The sequence below is a fragment of the Terrapene carolina genome, unplaced genomic scaffold (assembly GCF_002925995.2).
Source record: "Terrapene carolina triunguis isolate 2854851 unplaced genomic scaffold, T_m_triunguis-2.0 Scaffold138, whole genome shotgun sequence".
NCBI lineage: Eukaryota > Metazoa > Chordata > Testudines > Emydidae > Terrapene > Terrapene triunguis.
The window spans coordinates 7,109,497-7,132,596 of NW_020664489.1; the positions used below are offsets into that span (position 1 = coordinate 7,109,497).

The following is a 23,100-nucleotide window of genomic DNA, read 5'->3' on the forward strand; positions in this document are numbered from 1 at the left end:
GGCTTGGTGTGAGACTGTAGAATTGTAGAAGTTATCTGATGTGGGGAAGAGGGGAAACTGTTGATGAGTAGGACTTCTGGTCATTCAACTTCCTCAAAATGAATCTGCCATTAATGACTGAATAGACCAGTAACTGGATTTGTGGTTCTTGACCCCCAAAAGATGCACTCCTGTGTTCTTTACAGGAGTTTAATCTCCTACATCCATTTACCTAGTGCTGTCTCCTGGAGCAGGGTGAGGAGATGGTCTCATTTGACTGGCACCCTCACCCTAGTAATAATTCTTTGTAAATGTTGGGGCATGGGGGTGTAATTGTAGGAGCTGGACTTCATAATGTACTATGAGAATTAATGTATGATTTGATTTCATCTTGTCAGCCACCCTTTTTGAATAGCAGAAAGGAATGACAGACCAGAACAATCCTTATGACTAATTATGGTCATCCTTTTGTTTTAGAATAAGTTATAAAGCTACTATGGTTTCCTATATGTATTACAAATTAGGAAGTAAGAGACAGGATTCTCTATTGTGTCTATGTTAAGTAAATTAGAGGAACATTGAAGGCCTGGGTCTCAATGTAAATTGTCTTAGTTATTGATTGTAAAACTTAGAAAGGTTTAATTTGCAATGCCCTTTTGCTCAATATAAAATACTACTGTTTGTATTCTCAATCTGTTTGTGTGAATGAGGAACGTATGCATCAGGAAAAGATAAGGTGTGAAGGCCATTGTTATAGCCAGAGTCAAGGAAGAAGGAGTGAAGAAACTTAAAGGACATCAAAGAATCATCAACACGCATCCATAATGAAGGGCAGATTGACGACCCTGAGGTAAAGGCTGGCACCCCTAAAGACAATTGATTAAATCGGAACAAAGAACAGGATGACCCTTTCGGAGGTGTATTGAAATGTTTACACCAATTAAGAAGTAACCAGTCACAAAGTGACACAGCAGAATCCATAGGCTTCAACAGAGAAGAAAACCTAAGAACAGGGTGCGTTGCCATAGGGGGGGGGGGGGGGGGGGGGGGGGGAGAGAGAGAGAGAGAGAGAGAGAGAGAGAGAGAGTGTGTGTGTGTGTGTGTGTGTGTGTGTGTGTGTGTGTGTGTAAAAAGCATATGCTAACTGTGGTATTCTCAATAAACGCTGTGTGTATTTACCTTCCTCTGTAAAGATCCCGTGTGCTTTGTATGAGCATAACATAATGGGTCAAAGAACAGGCCAACATACTGTGACATTCTATACCTTAGGGGAGCATCCTCGAACCCCCATATTCCTCATTTTTATATAATTGTGATCTTACATCTAAAGCATGCCTTGTAAGGTATCTGGAAAGGTTATGATCTGCTGAAAGTCATTTCTCTATCTATTTATGTGTATCATTAATGCATATGAAGTTATGAGAATTGTGTTGTATGGTGGTCACTAAAACATGCTGTACATTAGGGAATCAGCGAGATATTAGCTCCCCAGAGACAACGGCAAGGAAAGTAGCCAACACCCGGGCGGGATGTCAATCGACCCATCAACAACCACTGTTGCACAAGGGAGCTACAATGCAATGACTCACCTACATGAAGCCAGACCAGGGGAATTGCTCAACCTTGCCTGGAGACTCAGCAATGCACCCAGACATGTGTTTTCCAAGCACATGGACTGAGGGTATAAAACTAAACACAGGGGCCCATGCTTGGCCTTTCTCCGACCCCCACCTATGCTGCAAGCAACAAGGACACTGAAAAGACTTGAGAAGACTCCAGCCGAGGGGACTGGCCGAGATTTCAAGGGGGGAATCTGTGTACTATGGACTGCAATATCCAGTGGGGTGAGAAAAAATGCTTAATCTAGATGTTGCCCAGTCTAATAGGGTTGAGAGTTTAGACTGTGTGGTTATATTTTCTTTTCTTTTGGTAACTAACTCTGACTTTCTGCCTATCAGTTAATATCACTTAAAATCTATCTTTTGTAGTCAATAAACTTCTTTTACGGTTTATCTTTACCAGAGAGTTTATGTGAAGCGTGTGGCAAATCTGCCCAGGTTTTGCAAAGGCTGGTGTATATCCACTTTCCATTGATGAAGTGGTGAACCAATCAATAAATCTGCATTGCTCATCTTGAGCTGTGCAAGATGGTATATTCCTGAGGTACAGTGCTGGAACTGGGGGGATTTGGCTTTGCCTTTCTCTGTGTGATTCATGAGTGGCTCTGGGAGCATACATGCAATCTAGCTGGGTGTAGGGTTCCACATGTGGTTGTGCTGAGTGATAACAGCACCTGGAGGGGTTTGCTGCTGGTCACTAGGAAGGTATTGTGAGGGACAGCCCAGAGAGGAGAGAGTTCAGGGGGCACAGCGGTCCCAGGCTGCACTCCAGGGATCCCGTCACACATACCTAAACTGAATTAATTCTAACCAATAAACGGTGCCAAATTGTTTAAAAATGACACGATTAAACTATAGCAAAAACAAAAGATCAAATCCAGTTTACTAGATTCATATAGTACAGACTTAGTAGAGACCTAGTGCACAAGATCAAGTTCAGTTGATTAAAACCTAATTTTAGAAGTTTATTACATTTTAAAAGGTAATACTGGAAGATGCTGAGCTAATTCTGCCTTGCTTGCAGCCCCAAAGATAGGGTTGGAAAGCAGGAGGAGACAGGCAGGATGAGAGGCTGTTCACTCTGTGGGTTTCTTGCACACATCATGGGGGAAATGCCCTCTTTTTGGCCCCTCCAAGCCCCTTGCTCTCCTCAATTCCCTTCCCTCTGGCAGCTGTTAAAGTGTGCAGAAGTGGAGCCCTGCTTTTGCAGACTGAAGGACGGGGTAGTCAATAGGCGGACTATGGGCCAGATCCGGACCACCAGATGCTTTTGAATGGACCCCGAAATCTTTTTATTTACTTATTATAATTTTTTAATTTTCTCTGGAGTCTGGACCTTGACCAAGAAATCTGACCTGGACAAAAAATAATTGACTATCCCTGCCCTAACATCTATAAATCAGTGGTGAAAACATATATTACACATGCTAAAATTAGCCAAGTGCTCTGAGACTTTTACCAGAAACTCTATCCCTCAGAAATGCAGGCTACAGAGCAAGAAATGTTGAAGTTACTGGTAGGAGTGCTTTTTCTTGACTGCCAGAGAGAAGACCTGAAAGAAAAAAAAAGCTGGCACACTAAGGCTTCGTCTACACTAACCCCCCAATTCGAACTAAGGTACGCAACTTCAGCTACGTGAATAACACAGCTGAAGTTCGAAGTACCTTAGTTCGAACTTACCTCGGTCCAGACGTGGCAGGCAGGCTCCCCCGTCGACTCCGTGGTACTCCTCTCGCCGAGCAGGAGTACCGCAGTCGACGGCGAGCACTTCCGGGTTCGACTTATCGCGTCCAGACAAGACGCGATAAGTCGAACCCAGAAGTTCGATTGCTTGCCGCCGAACTAGCGGCTGGGTATAGACGTACCCTAAGACCCCTTCTTGCCTCTCATTTGATTGCTACAAAGTTACTTTGAGAACAAATAGCCACCCTACTACCCACAAGGCTCTCCCTACCAAGCCCAGGACTCTTCCAGGGGGTCCTAAAAGGTCCAGATGTCACAGAAGCAACAGAAAGAGCCAGAAGGAAGAACTCAGCATGCCAGGTCCTAATCTTGGCCCACACTATACCACCTTCCCTACCACCAACAGTTCATAACATCTAGTCCCATTGACGGAATTTCTAGAATGAGTGATAAAACTCTTCTCTAACACCTTACTGTTTCCATAACTTGAATGCTCTTTTCCACTGCCCAGACTCACTCACACCTGCCCACAATTCATCTTACCAATCTCATATCCTTCTGTCCTTCATCCTCTTGTCCCTCTTTCCTATCCATACACTTGACATTCCCGTACGCTCCCATTAGGGTGACCAGATGTCCAGATTTTATAGGGACAATCCCGATTTTTGGGTCTTTTTCTTATATAGGCTCCTATTACCCTCCACCCCGTCCCAATTTTTCACATTTGCTGTCTGGTCACCCTACCTCCCATCCAACCTCTCTCTATCCTCTTTCTCCGTTCCATCTCATCGCTGTCTCATTTCTCACGGTTTTGCACATGCCCCTCCCTGTCACAAACTTTACTTCAATGCTCCTCTTCAAGCTCCATCCTCAGAATAACCCAATTTCTATCAATAATTTTAATTAATATGTAAAAAAGTTAAATATATGGAACCTTTGAGAAGTGTGCAGACCTAATGTATTCTTCATGGTCAACCACATATTCTTAATGTTCAACTTTTGTCATCATCCTGGCTGCACACCGGATTCTGCAAGCAAGCTCCAGAACAACATTCACATAAGTAGTCCCACTGATTTTAAAGAGTGCTGATATAAAAAAAAGTAGCCATGGAAGGCTGAGGAGGGACCTGGTGGGAAAGATGAAGCACACTCACTGTCCTCTCAGCCCAAGGAGGGAAAAAAGGTCAGGTAGCTTTGAGTCCAGCTACAGGAAAGGAAGAAAGCAGGAACTGTGAAGATACCAGTTTGCTTCCACAAAAGGACCAGATTGCTTACAAGTGACTTTATAAGTAAAATACTGTTCCACTAGCTGGAGCAAGCTTCTTTTATTTATTTATTTTCCATTATATTCCTTTTTCTGGGCCATACTGAGGAATTATATGCACAGAGATGCCTTTACCTTATAGTGGCAATATCTGATTTCTTTTTATCTTTATTTTTCCTATTCCATTCCTGTTACCCAAGAGATATGGCCCCAGCCTACACTTGTACAAAGCTGTTTTCAGATGTATATAGAGCAATGTTTAAACACTTATAAATATAAGCTGAGTTGTTGCTGACCCCTGAGTGTGCTGCTGCAGTTGCTGAGCTGAGCCAGAGATGGGAGGACACAGAAGGGTAGGTACTTGACCAGAGAGGAATGTTCTGGAGCAGGAGTGTGGGGGGGGGGGGACACAGAGGGGGGGGAGAGGGAGGAGGACTAGATAGAGGAGAGAGCTAGGGGCCATCGAGGGATGATAGAACCATGCTCCCCAGTCTCAGAATGCGGGAGGCTTTGGATGAGAGTATGTAGAGGAGCCTGGGGAGACGTGAAAGGTGTGAAATGAAGTGAAAGGGACCAGTGAAGCAGAGACCTTCTCTCCCCCATACCCCAGCCAAGTATATCTCCCTCCCCACCCAAAGGAAGCCCACTTTAATGGGTCTCATAAGTTCTGTTGGAGCATGGCTTCCCTTGAGTCTTTGTTAACTCGTTTTAAACGGAACAACAAAGATTCCATACTTTTAAAAAAGTTACAGTTAATGGTTCCAGCCAGTTCCTCACTGCCATACAATCCTTCAGTCTTATTAAATTTTGTAATACAATAGCTCCTTAAGGGCCCAGTCAGGAACAGGCTCTGTTGTGCTGGGTGCTGTACAACCACAAGCCAACATGATTCCTGGCCAACTCAATATCACACATCAAACATTAACTTAACCTTCCTGACTTGTTCTGTAATGGAAACACACTGTTGGGTGTATACTGTTGAATTTATGTATTGTTGATTAATGTGCAGTAAAGATTTCAAAAGGAATCAAGTTCCAGGGCTCATTAAACTATGTGGTTCTAGAAGTCCGCTCGGTGTAGTATGTTGGCAGAGTAGTAGATATTTTTATTACTAGAACTGGAATCAATGATCTATTTCATGTTATGAAGCATATTAATTGCATGGTGCAGTAGGTTTATACACATGTATTTAGGCCTTGCAAGTTTGTATCACACAATATAATAAAAATATTTAAATACACCTCTACCCCGATATAACGCGACTCGATATAACACGAATTCTGATATAACGCGGTAAAGCAGCGTTCCGGGGGGGGGGGGGGGGGGGGGGGGGAGGGGAGGAGGGGGGCTGTGCGCTCCGGCAGATCAAAGCAAGTTCGATATAACACGGTTTCACTTATAATGCAGTAAGATTTTTTGGCTCCCGAGGACAGCATTATATCGGGGTAGAGGTGTACCAACAAATGTTAGTTTTTGGTAGCAAATAGTGTAGCATATGTTATAGTGGATTGGAAATGGAAATCCCTTGAGTAGAAAGTGACATTTTCTAATCAAGGAGGATTTTATAACCTAAGTTTGTAATCACCCCCTTCCTTAAGCCTGTGTGTGTGTGTAGCTCCAAAGAACTTGTGCAGAGGGGGTAATATGTTTGTGGGTAGTGGAGAGGAGGAAGAGGAACAGATGGTGAAGTCTGGTCTGTTTATAGTGGAAGTGGGTGGAAATTGAGGAAGGAGGTGCTGGAAAACCGGGGCATTACTACAAGGCAGAGATAAGGTTGTGATACATTATCAATAATGTATGGTGACTGTGTTGGTGGCAAGGTGAGCCTATGGACGGGGAAGCAGAGGTATTTACTGTTGGTAGACTTAACTTATTTCCTTACTTTTTAGGTTTTGTACTAGGTATATTATATAGAGAGCAAACTTAAATGACATATAATCTAGCGTCTGTGTATTGTATTTGAGTGCAAGAGCTGGTCCAGTGACTATTCCTCTGATATGCAGCTTTCTACTTGTCCCACTCCTGATTGAGTGATTTGATTAGTTAAAATCAAATAACTTCCTATACATATACACATGAGTGTATAGAAAACTTTTGGAAACCTCAAGTATATTTTTCAGGGGGGAAACTATATTTTGAATGATTAAAAGATTAATATGTATAGTTCTCCTTCCACACAATTAACAATCTCCACACAACTGCCTATTATAGGCTAATATGCATTTTAAGCAGCTAATTGGGTGAGGATGTTGTTCTTTGTACAGACATTAGAATACTGTGCTGCCAAACAGGAAATCTGAGTTTAAAAACAATCTTAGAACTTCCATTTCTATGAGCTAGGGAAATCTGTTAGAAGTGCTACAAAGGTGGCACACTTTTTAGGATCATGACAGGAGCTGCATTACTCTGACTGCACTTCTTTGATGTGATTTTCAGCGGTGCTGAGAATTTCCAGCTCCCATCTACCTTAAATGGAGTCCTAAGTGCTCAGCGATTCTAAAAGTCAAGCCCCTTTTTATGGGATGTGGGTAGTTTTAGTTGAATATATATATTATTATTTTTTGCATAATTGTACATCTACATTTGGGAGGCAAATAATCAAGTTTCTTTAATTTGTAGTTAAGTTAGTTTAGTTTTTAGATATATTTAGATATCAAGTTTATCACTAAAGCCTCCATTACGAACTACTCTAATCTTATCTCCTGGCATAGTAAATGGAATTTAACTAAATGCAAAGATAGACATTGACACCTTGTTTCCACTTTGAACACAATAAGGAAGGGAACACTTACCCCGGTCTGATTCTAAATCTAGAGTGAACAAGTTTTGTATTTCCATTCCAGTTTTTACTTCCTCGCAACCCTTTCTCCCCACCTGGCCCAACTCCCAGAGAATGAAGAAGGTCTATGTCTCTTGCTCAGTAGACAATTCCAACAGCTGAACCAAAACAGGGTGCAGCAATGGACAGATGTAAGCGGAACAGAGTCCTTACAGAACCACTGCCAGCTAATGGAAAATCCTTTTTTATATCAAGTGTCATGGCTCTTGAAGCAACTCAGAATGGAAACAAGTACACTGGTTTAATTCTAGCTTTTAGTAAAGATTACCCCATACTATATGAGTGAGAGACTAATGGATCAAACACGCTAGTATTAAATACAAGTTCAAAATGCTCATTAACATTTGTCTCTAGAATGCCAAATGCAAATCTACACTTTTCCATAGGACACAGATATCTGTCATAGTGTAACAGGGTAAAGCACTGTAAATACAACATGCATTACAAACTGCCTCAAAACTCATTTCTCACAAAAAAAATTCCCAGATTCAGATATTCAAGCAGCCATTTACTATTTTCTTTGATTATGCTTCCTAATTTCATATTCTGGATATGAAAATAATCCAGCAAACTAGTATACTTAATATACAATTTATAATGATTATATAATATTTTAAACAAGAACTTACCACAGTGGGGTTACCACTGCTTATCAACTGGCTGACTTCATGGAAAATGCTCTTGCAGTCAATCGATTTGTCTAATGATCCTCGTTTCACTATTACTGCTACTGCTAATAGAATCTGCTCCCGAACATACTTTTGAAGGCTGTAAACATAATACAAATATTAAGTTCTTGCCATTAAGCTGAACAGCACAAGGCTTCTGTAAAACAGAATTTTAAATCTGGGTTATTTTTTCAAGAACACAATGAAAGCTTAAATGAAAACTGACAATTCTACAGATGTCAAGAGCCATCCATTCAGGAATTAGAAGTGTCACTACCATTAAATGTTTCTACCTGTTAGCCTAGGAAGATTAAACAAAGGTAAATCATGGTTTATGTAGGAATTTATTTTTGGAAGTACTTCCATTCATACTTACTTAGGTCTTTGTAAGACATAGGTTAAAAGGAATGTTCGCAGTGACTCGATGCTACTTTTTTCCAAGAGAATCCATTCTCGCACAACTGCTTCCATTATTGCTGTGGCAGCTTGAAAAAGGACATAGTCCACTTTACTAGTTTCTGTTAAGACCAAAGACATTATTCAATTATCACCTGCTGTTTTCACTGCCCATGCTGGTTAAAATGAAAAAATATTTTTCATTCAAAAAATATAGTCAGCTGCAGTTTTGTTAACTGGTTTTGCTATTTGAGGGGTTAGTTCCTCTCACATGTGACAAGGAGATAAAATGCCAGAATTATCACATTATCATATATTATTATGAATGGCATGAGGAGTTGGGAGGAGATGGAGACTGGGATCAGAAGCCTAAGGAGTGGAGACTGACTGGCTAGGCAAAGAAAATAGGATTGGGATGAGGAACCGGGGGGGGGGAAGAGGAAAGGAAGACGACGACAAGACTGGTCACTGACTAACACATAGCATATGTCCATGTTATTAAAGATTGTATCATAATGCCTATGCACAAGGAACAGGAATTAATGGTACACAGTCAGCCTTAATTCTTTCATCTTCTAACTTCTGGATGCTTGATTTTGCAACCTTAATGTTATTTTAATGTAATTTGTGGGTGCATAATAGATGTCACTGTTTTTTAGGATTTTATAACCTACGTTTATAAGCATCCCCTTCCTTAAACCTATTCAGGTGTTTGCAGATAACTTTAAAAAAAGATTTGAAAACATCAACTCCTGACTTTTGAATTTCTACTTTTTTTTTTATTTGGGTGGCATTGTGAAAAAAAGCATAGAAGGAGCAGTATGCAGGGGAGTGGCTACAGAGCAGAAAGGGCAGAAATGGGCAGGGTAAGATGATAAAGAGCTGTACCTGGCATTCGGCTGTGGTGGCAAATGCTAGCTGGCAGGGCAAGAAATGTTGGGAGACACTAAGCACCCCTGTACTCTTACACTACAAACTACTGTAATAATCTTTGTACAAAATATGCCTTGTGAGATATCATTTGAAAACTAGTCACTCACTGACCATTAATATTCTTTGAGATGTATGTATGCATTCAGTGTGTATTAATAGTTATGAATTTATGCTGGAATTAGTGAGAGGGAGAGAGAAACCAGGTATGTTGGGGGACTTGAACAGGTTTATCTTAAACAAAGGAATGTGTGATTACTCAATTTACATATAAGCAGTAAACAGACCCATCAAGCTAACAAGGAGTGGAGGCAAACTTCATACTAACAAATGGGTGGAGAAGACAGGAGGTGTCTACACCCTGCAGCTTGGTCTGGGTTTCACTTTTCAGAAGAATCCATTTCACAGGTTTACTTGTCTGTAAAAAACTGGGGGGGGGGGGGCGGCGCTGAACCTCAAGTGATAAGCAACTGAATCCACTGATTGCACACAATATTACTGTATTATAAAAGTGTAGAGAGTAAGGTCTCCTCTGAAAACAAATGACATGCTAGTGATCAATACATTTATTTCACAACGATATTAACACTATGTAAGGAATTATGGATACTCATTGATATTAGGCTGTACAGCGGGAGCGGGGGGAGGCAAACTATGGCCCGCGGGCCACATCTGGCCCGTCAGGCCTTTTAATTTGGCCCTCAAACTCCCGCCAGGGAGCGGGGTCGGGGGCTTGCCCCACTCCGTGCTCCAGCCAGGGAGTGGGATTGGGGGTTTTCCGCGCAGCTCCCGGAAGTAGCAGCATGTCTCCCCTCTGGCTCCTATGCATAGGGGCAGCCAGGGCCGGGGACACCACACGTAGCCCCCACCCCAAGCGCTGTCCCCCACAGCTCCCATTGGTCGGGAACCTCCAACACCCTGAACTCCTCATTTCTGGCCCCACCCCAGAGCCCTCATCCCCTCCCACACCCCAATCCCCAATTTCGCGAGCATTCATGGCCTGCCATACAATTTCTATACCCAGATGTGGCCCTCGGGCGAAAAAATTTGCCCGCCCCTACTGTACAGTCTGGCCAGACAGGAGGGAATGGCACAGCTATCTACCAGTCTCCTATGTAAATTAAGCATGGTGGAATCAAACAATGGAAGCCCCAACCGGGGGAGGGGAGCACACAGGAAGGGAAGAATAGAATGAAGTCATGAAGGCTAACGGCATTTTGGGCTGTATAAGTAGGGGCATTGCCAGCAGATTGAGGGACGTGATCATTCCCCTCTATTCAACATTGGTGAGGCCTTATCTGGAGTACTGTGCCAATTTTGGGCCCCACACTACAAGAAGGATGTGGAAAAATTGGAAAGAGTCCAGCGGAGGGCAACAAAAATGATTAGGGGGCTGGAGCACATGATTTATGAGGAGAGGCTGAGAGAACTGGGATTGTTTAGTCTCCAGAAGAGAAGAATGAGGGGGGATTTGATAGCTGCTTTCAACTACCTGAAAGGGGGTTCCAAAGAGGATGGATCTAGACTGTTCTCAGTGGTACCAGATGACAGAACAAGGAATAACGGTCTCAAGTTGCAGTGGGGGAGGTTTAGGTTGGATATTAGAAAAAACTTTTTCACTAGGAGGATGGTGAAGCACTGGAATGGGTTACCTAGGGAGGTGGTGGAATCTCCTTCCTTCGAGGTTTTTAAGGTCAGGCTTGACAAAGCCCTGGCTGGGATGATTTAGTTGGGAATTGGTCCTGCTTTGAGCAGGGAGTAGGACTAGATGACCTCCTGAGGTCCCTTCCAACCCTGATATTCTACGATTCTATGATCCTGCCTCTTGAAACAAGGTCATTGAACTTTGGAAGATACAAGTAAAGACAGAAGCCAGCTTTGGCATCCATCACTAGACAGACACAAGAGGCCAGAGTTCCTGCAAGCTAAGAAAGATGAGTCCTTCCACCAAGGGGGAGCGCTGCTCAAGTCTCAAACTGAATATAGGCGAGAAACGTGCTTAGGCAAAGACGACAAGGGAAGCCAGCACCTTGTACTTTTGTGGAAGGTCCTGAATGAGAAGAAAGTCAGCCATGACTGGAAAGAAAAATGACTGGTGAGAGAAACCATCTCAAACAAAGTCTGTATCTTGCTAGAGTTAAGTTTTAGACTTTTAGAAGCATGTTTTGTTTTACTTGTAACTTTGTATCTTCATTCCTTATACTTGAATTCATTTACCTCTATGTATAATTTGTCAATACATTTCTTTTTACCATAAACGAACTCAGTTCTGTATTTAAAAACGGAAGGGTTTATTACCCCCAGTTAAGTTAATAAGCTGTGATGTGTTCCTGAGTTTGTACAGGAACAAATGAACCATATTATTTCTCTGAACTGCCCAGGAGAGGGCTGGACATTGTAGAACACACAGTTTTGGGAAAATTCGGGACAGGAAGTGTATTGTGGTCACCCTGCAAGTAGTAACCAAGGCTGGTGGAAGCCAGAGTGGGACTGTAAACAGGCTGCTGGGGTAAGAGATGCTAAACCAGGGCTGTCTAGCACACAGACACTCCGGGTGTTACCTGCAGGCTGGCTGTGAGTGACCTAAGTTGGAAGCTACAACAGTAAAGCATACAGGACAGACAATGACACAACCCCTCACTTGTCCAGACTGCACCCCCACCAGAATGTGACATGCTGGCTTCTCTTAAGCATCACCACTTACTTGTTGAAAGGGAATGCAGGTGGCTATGAAAAGAGACTTACAAATATTTTTAAAAGAGCCCACAATATTCATGTTTCCTTTATATATGACAAAGGCCTTCTCTATATTCAAAGTTGCACCGATTTAGCTAGAATCTGTTATTAAATTGATTCAAAACTGGCAGAAAACCTTAAGTGGATACTTAAATAGATTTAAACCTGGCTTATATCAATGTAGCTTAGTTTGGAAAAATAGTATGTGATCATGTAATTAAAAACATCATAACACATACATACTGGGAGGCTGAATTAAGGTGACATCAGCTACCTTAATACTGATATTTCCTAATTTGAATGCTTGACTTTGCAACCTTGACATTTTTAAATGTAATTTCCTAATTTAAAAAAAAACTTGAAAAATTAAATTTTATCATGTCAAATCATATTGAATCCTTACTTGAGCTAACTAAGCTAACCCTCGTCAGCAGGGTTGGGACCACTTGAGCTAACTGAATAACTAGTGGGAATAGTAGGTTGTTATTCTATATGTGGACCAGCCACTAGAGAGAGATAAGAAATGCACTTTGCCAGTGGGTTTCAGAGTTTTTTCCTGACATAAGAACGGCCATACTTGGTCAGACCAATGTACCACTTAGCCCAGTATCCTGTCTTCTGACAGTAACCAATGCCAGATACTTCAAAGGGAATTAACAGAACAGGGCAATCATCAAGTGATCCATCCCATCGTCCAGTAGCAGCATCTGGCAGTCAGAGGCCTAGGGTCACCCAGAGCATGGGGCTGCATCCCTGACCATCTCGTCTAATGGCCATTAATAGACCTGCCCTTCATGAACTTATCAGCAGTGGAATGGAAAGATTCAGGACACCTAGGTTTTATTCCAAGTTTTGGAAAGGAGTGCTCTCTAGTGGTTAAAGACTGTTCTTATCCTGTTGTCCCAACCTGTCCCCCTCTCCTCCTATTCATCACCATCCACCCTGTCTTCTACCCCCTTACCCTTCCACTCCAACACAATCCTCCCCAACTCATCTCCTGGCTGCTGCTTTCCTCCCCCTTTGAGCTTATCCTTCTACCCCCTTGTTCCTGTCTCCATCCCTCTGCATGCATGTCCCCCCACCATGTCCCAAGTACTGCCCCCTCTCTGGCTCCTCCAACCCCATCTCGCTGTCCCTCATTTCTCATTCCTCTGCATTCAAATCAGCTGCTTTCTCCTTCCCTCCACACTGCCTGGGTGACAGAGGGATCACAGAGCACAGGAAAGAGTCTATCGTCAGTTCCTGTACCCAACATCACAGCAGCCCCAGGGGAAGCAACTGCAAAGAATGTCCTGCTCAGCCCCTGCAATCCTGAGCTGAAGCATGTCCACTCACTCTGTGATGACAGTACGTACGCATGCACACACATGCACATGCACACGCACACCCCCTCTGATCAGCACATAGGAGCTGAGTGGGGATGTTTCGTGCTCAGTAGAGGTAATTTTGCTCCCAAGCTATCTAGTCTCTACTGCTTGAAATTTTTTCAGAGGCTTGTAATCTGCCCAAATGTGATCAGTTTTCCACAGGCATTTCAAAAGATACAGCCCTGACACCAGGGCAACATGAACCTTCCTGCCAAATTCCAAGGCCCTGCTCCAAAGCTTAGAGGCCCCAGAGTTTCTTAACAAAATGGATGGAAGTGGGAGGTTTTAATCACAGTTAAAACAGCATATTTCCCCATAATCTCATTCTCTGAAATGGCATGATCATTTTAGCTGAAACTTATTTTAAAAACTGGCATAGAAAATTTCCACCTGTATGGTTAAAGTCTGGCAAAATCATAAGCAATAGAAAACAGGGTCTTACAATGGAAAGTGACAAGCAACCTTAAGTACAGGTGGCATTACCAGCTCCACATACAAAGTATTCTCAAACTAAAATAAAAGAGAGTGTCCTGGCAAAGGAGTTGCACTTACGTTACTAAATCAGTTTCTAAATCAAATTTAGAAATTCTCCAACAGAAGAAAGTTGTACCAAGGCCTTCGCTAAAGCTGTGAAATTTTGAGGGGGCACTAAACTTTTTTTTTCCCCTTAGCAGACCATTTTAAAAAACACTAGTAGCTCTGCAAACACCACAAAAATTATAGCTAAAAATCAAGGATTTAAGATTACACATATTGTATTGCGTTACTAACTCAGATCTTAAAGAGTTCAATTTAACTTACTTTTTAAATGCTTTGCAGTTCACTAACAAATTTAATATTGTACAATAACAATGAAAGAATATCTAACCTAATGTTCACATTCCCAGATGCAGAAGACTAATATTTTCTATTAGTTGTGAATTTGATGACATGCTAAATCTCTCAAAAAATACACTGAAGACTTACCCAAAATATGCTTGCAAACAGCAAATGGTGATTTTGATTTTCTAAATGATAAGAATATGTGCTCGGCATGCTGGCGTTGTTCATTATTGACCATGGAAGGTGGTGCCTACAAGAAAATAAAGTTTACTTGCATTACTATGCAAAGTAGCGTTCCTACTGCATATGCATTTTATGAGAAATTTTATAAGCTGATAAATATTTGCCTTGGTGAATAATCCAAACAACAGGAATATAAATCTGCTAAGGCAAGGTGCCTCTTATTTGTCTGACAAAGCCTTCCTTATACACAAATACACCTACCGCAGGGTGTAAATATCTTTATGTGCATATTCTAACGGCATGCAGACAATAAATCATTCTAAATGCTTCTACGTTGCTAATAATACTAATACCAAAACACATTTAAGGTAAGGTGAAAGGAAAGGAAGATTAAGGTTCTACTCAATCCTTTTTGCACTGGACTGACAAAGCCCAAACCAAATAATAGCACACACTCTAGTACAGATAAAACCCCACCAACATCACCTAAAACATAATGGACTACTGAAATGTAATCCAAGAGAAATGGGATAAATTACAACTAAATTCACCCAAAAAAAAGTTTTAATCGTGGTACTACATTTTTCTGAAGATTTAAATTTAGATTAGAGATTTTAAATGGTATAGTAATCCTGAAAGGTTGAAGAATGTGTAACCTGATTCTGTTAGGAAATGAAATCATTATTAGTGATATGCTGCCCTCTAGTGTTTAGAGTCAGCATATTACAAAGAGACTAAACTAAATTGGTGCTGAGCACTTATAATCATCCCATACCGGGCTAAACAAAACAGCATGATCAAAATGCTTTGCTGTTTACATGTGATCACGTACGGAGATTTACTGGTACCAATAGCCTTACTTGGTTCTAACAAATATTAAAGCTATCCTAACCAATTAATCTAGCAAGAGGAATTTTCTATCAGATATTTCAATTCAAGGTTCTATTCCTTTAGGATGACATGCCATGGCATATTTTCATACCTACATTATAATATTTTCTTGTCATTTTATTACATCCATATTTGTAGAAATTACAGACTGCAGACATTTCTAGGGTATTTTTTTCCCTTTTAAAATCTCAGTAGAAAAAATATTAGTACTTAAATATTTATTTTTTGTTACAAGCAGGAGTAGCACCTTAAAATTAAATCTGAATCTGCTTACTAAAATATCTATTGGAGTAGGTATCAGCTTTTCTAACTGAAAACTCAAACCCAAATCAATAACTATCCTCCCTCCAAAAAAATTAGATGTTTATAAATCATCAAAATTACTTCTCAAACTGATCTCAGCCACTTGGGATTTATCTCAGCTAGTGCATGGCACCCTTTTGGGGAAAACATTATTGAAAAAGTTAAGGGTAAAGTTCTTAACTCCAGGTTGGCATGAACTAAACCAGGGGTCTCAAACACGCAGCCCGGGGGCCGCATGCGGCCCGCAGGGTTGTTTCTGCGGCCTGCAAGCTCCTCGCGCCCCCTCCCCCTCCCAGCATTTACCTAGAGCGGCTCCAGCCCGACTCCCTGCCTGCCCTGCCCCCTGCCGCTCCGGGAAGCAGCTGGAATGTGGGAAAGGGGGGGGCACAGGGCTCTGTGTGTTGCTCTTGCTTCAGGCAGCACCCCCAGCAGCTCCCATTGGCCGCAGCTCCCCATTCCCGGCCAATGGGACCTCCTGGGGGCGCTGCCTGAAGCAAGAGCAACACACAGAGCCCTGTGTCCCCCCTTCCCCACGTTCCGGCAGCTTCCCGGAGCGGTGCGGGGACAGGCAGTCGGGCGGCCTGCCCTGCCCCCGGTGCGTGTCGGGCCGGAGCCCGCCCCCCGAGCCCCTCCTGCAGCCCAACCCCCTGCTGTACCCCACACCCCTCCTGCACCCCACACCACAACTCCCTGCCCTGAGCCCCACACCCCTCCTGCCCTCCCTGGGGGCAGGAAGGGGGCAGAGTTGGGGTGGGGATTTCAGGGAAGGGGTTGGAATGGGGGCAGGGCCTCATGGAAGGAGTGGAGTGGGAGCGGGGCCAAGGGTGGCGGGGGGAGGTGTCAGTAATGCGGCTCTCGGCCAATGTACTAGTCCTCATGTGGCCCTCGTGGTCATTTGAGTTTGAGACCCCTGAACTAAACTGATGCATCTAAAAATGAAGTGCACACATGCAGCAAGACTAGGGCTCTGTTAAAGGTAGAGGGTTTGCATGAAGTCCGAGAAGCTGGGTGGCTTGAGGCACCATGCTGTGGTCATGCAGCAGAGGTTATTCACCTTGTAGTAACTGGAGTTCTTCTAGATGCATTGTCCCTATGCACTAGTTCACTTCAAGTTGTGCATACACTTGAGATCAAAGAATTCTTCCTAGCAATGTCCACTTACTCTGTGCAAGTGTTCTTACTCTCCTTGTGCTCCACACTGAGTGTACAGGGGGGCTGCACTGGACCATGCCATCTCAGCTCCTTCATCACCAAAAGTCCTGAGACTGGGATCAGGAGGAAAGAGGATAGTCAGCGCACTAAAAATAGTGACAACACACCTCGAAGAATCTATCTCCCCTTGTAAGTATTCTCACACTTGCTTCTTATCAAAGTGTCTGTACTTGGCTACCTTGATTATCACTTCAAAAGTTTTTTTTCTCTTACTTAATTGGCCTCTCAGAGTTGGTAAGACAACTCCCACCTGTTCATGCTCTCTGTATGTGTGTATATATATCTCCTCGATATGTTTCACTCAATATGCATCCGAAGAAGTGGGTTGTAGCCCACGAAAGCTTATGCTCTAATAAATTTGTTAGTCTCTAAGGTGCCACAAGTACTCCTGTTCTTTTTGCAGTTACTACAAGGTAACCTCTCCTTCTTCAAGTGGTTGTCCCTATTCATAGCACACTTCAGGTGATTCTCAGGCAGTGACCCCGCTTATGGAGGTGGGTGCCCAGAGCATTGCCCAAGTGCTGATTGAAGGACTGCTCTCTGCCTAGGGAGGCATCTAAGGCAGCTGCCTGTACCAAAGCATAGTGGGCTTTGTGAAGACATGGACCGAGCCCAATGTCACCCCCTGCAGATGTCAATGATTGGAACATTCTTGCAAGATGCTATCAAGGTGGCCTGGGTTCTTGTTCTCGTTGAGCGTGCTCTCATGCTGCCCTCGAGAGACCTTGTTCACCTCATGGCAGAGTATTATGCAGCCAGAGATCCATTTTGACCTTCGCGGAGCAGAAATCGCCTCCGCTTTCTTTCCACAAATGAGACAGCTTTGATGACTTCCAAAGCAGCCTAGTCCTTTGAAGGTAAATGGCCAGGGTCCTACACACATTCAAGGTGCATAATCTCACCTCTTCCCTGTTGACACATGGCTTAGGCTAGGACACAGGTAAGTTAATGCTCTGAAAGTCCAATACCACCTTAGGGAGGAACTTTGAGTGCAACCTCAGACAACTTGTCCTTCTGGAAGATCGAGGCGAGGAGGGGCGTCCACCATAAGCGCCCCCTAACGAGATCATGACCAGAAACTCCACCTTCACGGAAAGGTGCAGAAGGGAGGATGATGACAATAGTTCGAATGGCGCCCCATAAGAGCCAGTAAGACAAGATGAAGTCCCAAGCCAGTGCAGGCGTCATCACTGGTGGAAAACCCTCACTATTCCCCCTCAGAAACCAGAACATAACCTAGTGCGAAAAGATAGTATGGCTGTCCACTAAGGAATGAAATGTGCTGACAACAGCTAACAGCACCCTAAGAGTTAAGGGATAATCCTGTGGACTTCAGGGATTGCAGGAAATCCACCACATCAGTGGATCTCCGTCAGCAACGGGGAAACTCCCCACTGGTCATGCCAGACTTTGAGATGTAGCACTTCCTGGTGGAGTTTTTCCTGCTACTACTCCATAGGGCCTGCATGCTTGCCAAGTAACAGCTCGCTAGATCTAACACCCATCCAAATACCATGCTGTCATAAGGATGGGTCAAGATGGGTAGTCTTTCCTCTTGTCCTGGGTCAGGGGATCCCATACAAGGAGGCGGCTGACTGGAGGTCAGGCCAACAGCTGAAGCATCACGGAGTACCAAAAATGTCACAGCCATCATGGAGCTATGAGAATGATCTATACCTTGTCCTGCTTGATCTTCCACAGGACCCTCAGTAGCGGGAGACGGCAAAGGGGTACTCTTACCATTCTCAGGTTGATGTACAGGGGGGTTCTTCCTACTCAGAATCCAACTATGTTCTCAAAGACTTGTCCACGAGGAACTTGTTAAGGCTGATCTCCGGCAATTTCTTTGTCCTTCAAGGAAATAAACTGCAAATACTGCATCTGGATGGAATATGGGTTTCTCCCAGGCAGTAAAACAGGAGTCATGGTCCTCATTTACCATGAAGCAGTGCAGACAGACTACACAGTTCTTAATACTGGGGCTCTTTGTCATGCTGTCCCTTCCCCACTGGATGAAACAAATGGGGTGGGTAGATGAAGAAATGCACCACCAAAAGTGGGGGGCTGGGGGGATCAGTGGAGGAAGCACCCTTAAGAGCAACGAAAAGCAAGCCTAACTGAACTGAACAGAAATAGCTCTCTCTAACTATCTACAGGTAAACTTCAGGAGAGCACAGCAAATACTGGGGCTCCATCTCGGACCACAAGCAGTGAGAAAGAACTTAGATGGTGGCAGTCCGGCACAATCCCTTGTATCCTCCGTATGGTGCACAAGAAGAGCAAAGGCGGATGCGCAGACCAAGTGGATGCTGCTAGTAAGAAGTCTTCGGTCTCAGGTGCAAGCACACCTGAAGTGCACTACACATAAGGACAAGCTCTCGAAAAACCCGAGCTACACCCATGCACTGTGAGTTTGAGCCCTACCCTTGGCAGCTTTCAAATAACGAGCTAGACATGTTCTTCGCTCTCTGCCTGCATTCTACAGGGAATTTTTTGGGAAGTCTTGCTCTGAGACCAGGGATTTGGGAGGGTACAGCATGATGGCTCTGCCCCTTTGCCAACCTTTTCCCCTTAGGGCTGCTCTGGCACAGTTATTGAGGGGTCAGCACATCCTTAGATATTGACCCTTATTAGTACCAGGGATCACTCAAAATGTTACGTTTTTAAAAACTCAATGGGATGGCTAGAGCTTTGATGAAGACCTTGGTTTCCAGAAAAGTAGTTTTTCTTCTATGACACCTCGACAAATAAGGGATCGCCCTAAAAATGGACCTTTGTGCTCTGGGAATTCAGAAGGGCTGACAAGACAGAACTATAAGCAGGGAGAAGGGGAAGTGAAGCAATCTATGCCTTCCCCCTCTCTTCCTCCTCTTCTACAAATATTGAGAGCTTATCCCTATGCATACTGCACATCACCCAACAATTCCTCCATGGCTATTTCACTAGGCTGAGGGAGTGACTCCAGAGTTCTTCTTTCTGCCACTGATCTCCAGTCAGAGGAGGAAAAACAGAATTCCCCTCCTGCCTCCATCAGTGAGGAAGGGACTTCCCTTCAGATGCTATGGCTTCTAGAGAAAAAGGGGAGGTCAGAGCAGTGCAAGGGAGCATGGGGAGGAAAAAATGAGGTGATCACAGCTGTGCAGTGGAGAAATCTAGAAAATTTCAGCTATACCCACAAACCAACCTCCCCATAGCCACACATACCCAGTTTCTGTCTCCCCTTCAAAACATGCCAAAAAGTGCTAAAACCAGGATGGGGGACTGGGAATGAGCTCATGAAATAGGTGCATGAAATAGGTACCCAGTGCTGAGAGAGGGTGGAGAGTTAAGGACAGGCATGCTCGGAGAATGGCACAGGTGCTGAAACCTTTTTTTTTTTTTTTTTTGGGGGGGGGGGGGGGGGGGGGGGGGGATTTTTTTTTTTTTTTTTGGGGGGGGGGGGGGGAAAGATGAGAACACCGCATTGAGATTAATGGAGCAGTTCACATTTCTCAGAGCTATTGTTTCAGGCTGTATTCATCTTCATGTTCTCATTCAGCTAAGCACATCTCACAGAGATCACCTCTCTGGACTGTTTATGCTGCACATGGATATGTATAACCCTTTCCCCACCTCCCCATGGCCTCTCCAAGCTTATGAGGGCAAGGAGGAGGGTGGAGCTGGTGTGTGTGTGAGGGGTGGTCTCAGAGGAGCAGGGAGGGATGTGGGGGAGTGGTCAAAGGAATGGGCATGGATGGAGGGAATGTTGGAGGAGTTACACAAGTGGTGGGAAATCTGCAAAGTTGGGAGGGGAACCTCAAACCAGTAAGAGAGAAAAGGTGGGGGTGCTGGAACAGTGCAGGGGACAGATGTATAGTGTGAGGTGTGGGGGCTTCAGCTCTGTCCCACAAAACCACCCCAGACTCCCCCATTTCTGTCCCCCCTTCAAAACATGTGCCCACTGACTATATTAATCACTGTACTGTAACTGCTTTCTAGTCCCATATCCTCAATCTGTGGGGTCCTCATCAATGTCCGTTTCTCTGTGTGAGGAGGATCAGTCTGTGCTGGACAGGCAATGAAGGGACAAACATGGACCCAGGGTCTTCTCTGGCCACCTTAATCAGGCCAAGAACCCAGAGGTAGCAGAGGGGGAACATGGAGGTACTGAGAGAAGTTTAAAAAGAACCAAAGAACAAAACCAAAAACAACCAAGAAAATTAACTGCCCAAAAACTTTGTTAATGCAGAGGTAAGGTTGTGTCCAGTAATGTCTTGTGCCCTTCCAGAACGTTGAGTTCATTTATACTCAAACCTCTGAAAAACAGGAAATGAAAAATTACAGTAAGGCAAACTTCTGAAAACCAGAAATACAGAATTAAGGTACACACCATCCTTGCAATGCAACCTTAACTCTTCCCGCTGAGAGATGGCCCAATATGCCTATAACTAAAGCTAAGATTTTGTCACAAGTATTTTTAGTAAAAATCATGGACAGATTCATGACTTTTACTAAAAATATGCATGACAAAATGGGGAGCTGTGGGGTTCCCACTCCGCCACAGGGTGCTTCCAGGGCACCCCGGCTGCCCGTGGTGGCTCCGCGCTCTTGGAGCACCCCACCCACCCGCAAGTACAGGGCCCCGCAGTTCCCAGCCACCACGGGCGATGGGGGGACTCTGCAGCTCCCAGGCGCTGAGGGCTCAAGTCATGGAGGTCTCTGGAAAGTCACTTCCGTGACAAAATTTTAGTCCTACCTATAACACAAATACTAGCATTCTACCCTTACAGATGCTACAGAACACTCTGAGAACTGAGCACACGAGCACCTTCTCTATGCCAAGGCAAAACTCTGGTTTAGGTCAGGCATAGCAAACAGGAGCTACCTGCACCCAACCTACACTCTAACACTAAGCCTCCTCCACACTCACCGTCCCAGATCTGCAAAATGTTACCACCCCTTCACCCTTTCCTTGTGGACTTCTTCTAACACAGTGCCTTCACTAGCCCCTCACTAAGCCCCAGAGACCAGTCATGTATTCCACTACACTGCTGACAATCACCATGACAAGACTTGCCTGTCTGCTAATACTGATGCAACCTATAGACCTCAGTGCTGAAATGAGGCATGCTTAGTCCCTCAAGGCAGATACGGACCTCTTCTGATAGTACAATGACAACTCTACCAATCTACTCCAAATAATCCCTCCACCCTTCAATAAGCACCACTGGGCAACCTTATCTCTGCATTAACAAAGTTTTTACTCAGTTAATTATAATGCACAGTGTAATTACATGCATTAACCTCATTAGGCTCTCAAATCTGGCCTACTTTAAAGGTGCTGCTTTTATTTTTTATTTATTTTAAATCCTCACTGTATGGCTGAGAAATTTTAGATCACTCATAACATTATTTTTGTATGCTCTGCACCACATCACCACGAGAGGGAGCGTAAAGATAAGTAACTCTAGACTGAAAGCTACTATATGAAAATAACAGGGTTTCTGGTACACAAATTAAAAAATATTAAGTTTCAGTTATATGTCAAGTCTAAGAAGAAAATAAGTGTATGCAAATTCCATCGGTATTAAAAAGAATATAGACTGTCTTATGTCTGAGATTTTGCCACTTTATTTGACTGCTGTTAACTTTTTTTGGACAGAGAAACTGGAACTGCTTAAGACATCAACAGCAGCACAGAAATCACAATCTGACTGATGACATAGGACTACACCCGTGAATAAAGATTATTCACATGAGGATTGCAGGACAGTGACCATTAATTTTCTTTACAATTTGTTCAACTTTTCAAAAGTTTTACAGCAACAAAACAATGAATAAATCAACGAGGTGACATGTGAAAGCTGCCACTTTGGCAGATTAGTAACTAACAGACTAACTTTTTAAACTATGAGCCTGGACATGTAATCAGAAAGAAAACACTTTCATCCCACCTTTATATCCCAGAGTTTCTAGAAAAACTAAAAAGAACAGGAGTACTTGTGGCACCTTAGAGACTAACAAATTTATTAGAGCATAAGCTTTCGTGGGCTACAGCCCACTTCTTTGGATGCATATAGAGTGAAACATATATTGAGGAGATATATATATACACACACATACAGAGAGCATGAACAGGTGGGAGTTGTCTTACCAACTCTGAGAGGCCAATTAAGTAAGAGAAAAAAACTTTTGAAGTGATAATCAAGATAGCTCAGTACAGACAGTT

At 43.6% G+C, this 23,100-nt stretch overlaps 1 protein-coding gene across 1 annotated transcript in view; it reads right to left on the bottom strand.

Moving 5' to 3' along the window:
• The window catches only part of XPO4 (exportin 4), a 152,945-nt gene that overhangs the window by 85,398 nt on the left and 44,447 nt on the right, over positions 1 to 23,100 (bottom strand). Inside the window, exons 2-4 of the mRNA XM_024216939.2 lie at positions 14,448 to 14,553; positions 8,429 to 8,570; positions 8,014 to 8,152 (exon numbers count right to left, since the gene is read on the bottom strand). Of these exons, the coding sequence (XP_024072707.1) occupies positions 8,014 to 8,152; positions 8,429 to 8,570; positions 14,448 to 14,553 (387 nt within the window). The remainder of the gene's footprint in view (positions 1 to 8,013; positions 8,153 to 8,428; positions 8,571 to 14,447; positions 14,554 to 23,100) is intronic.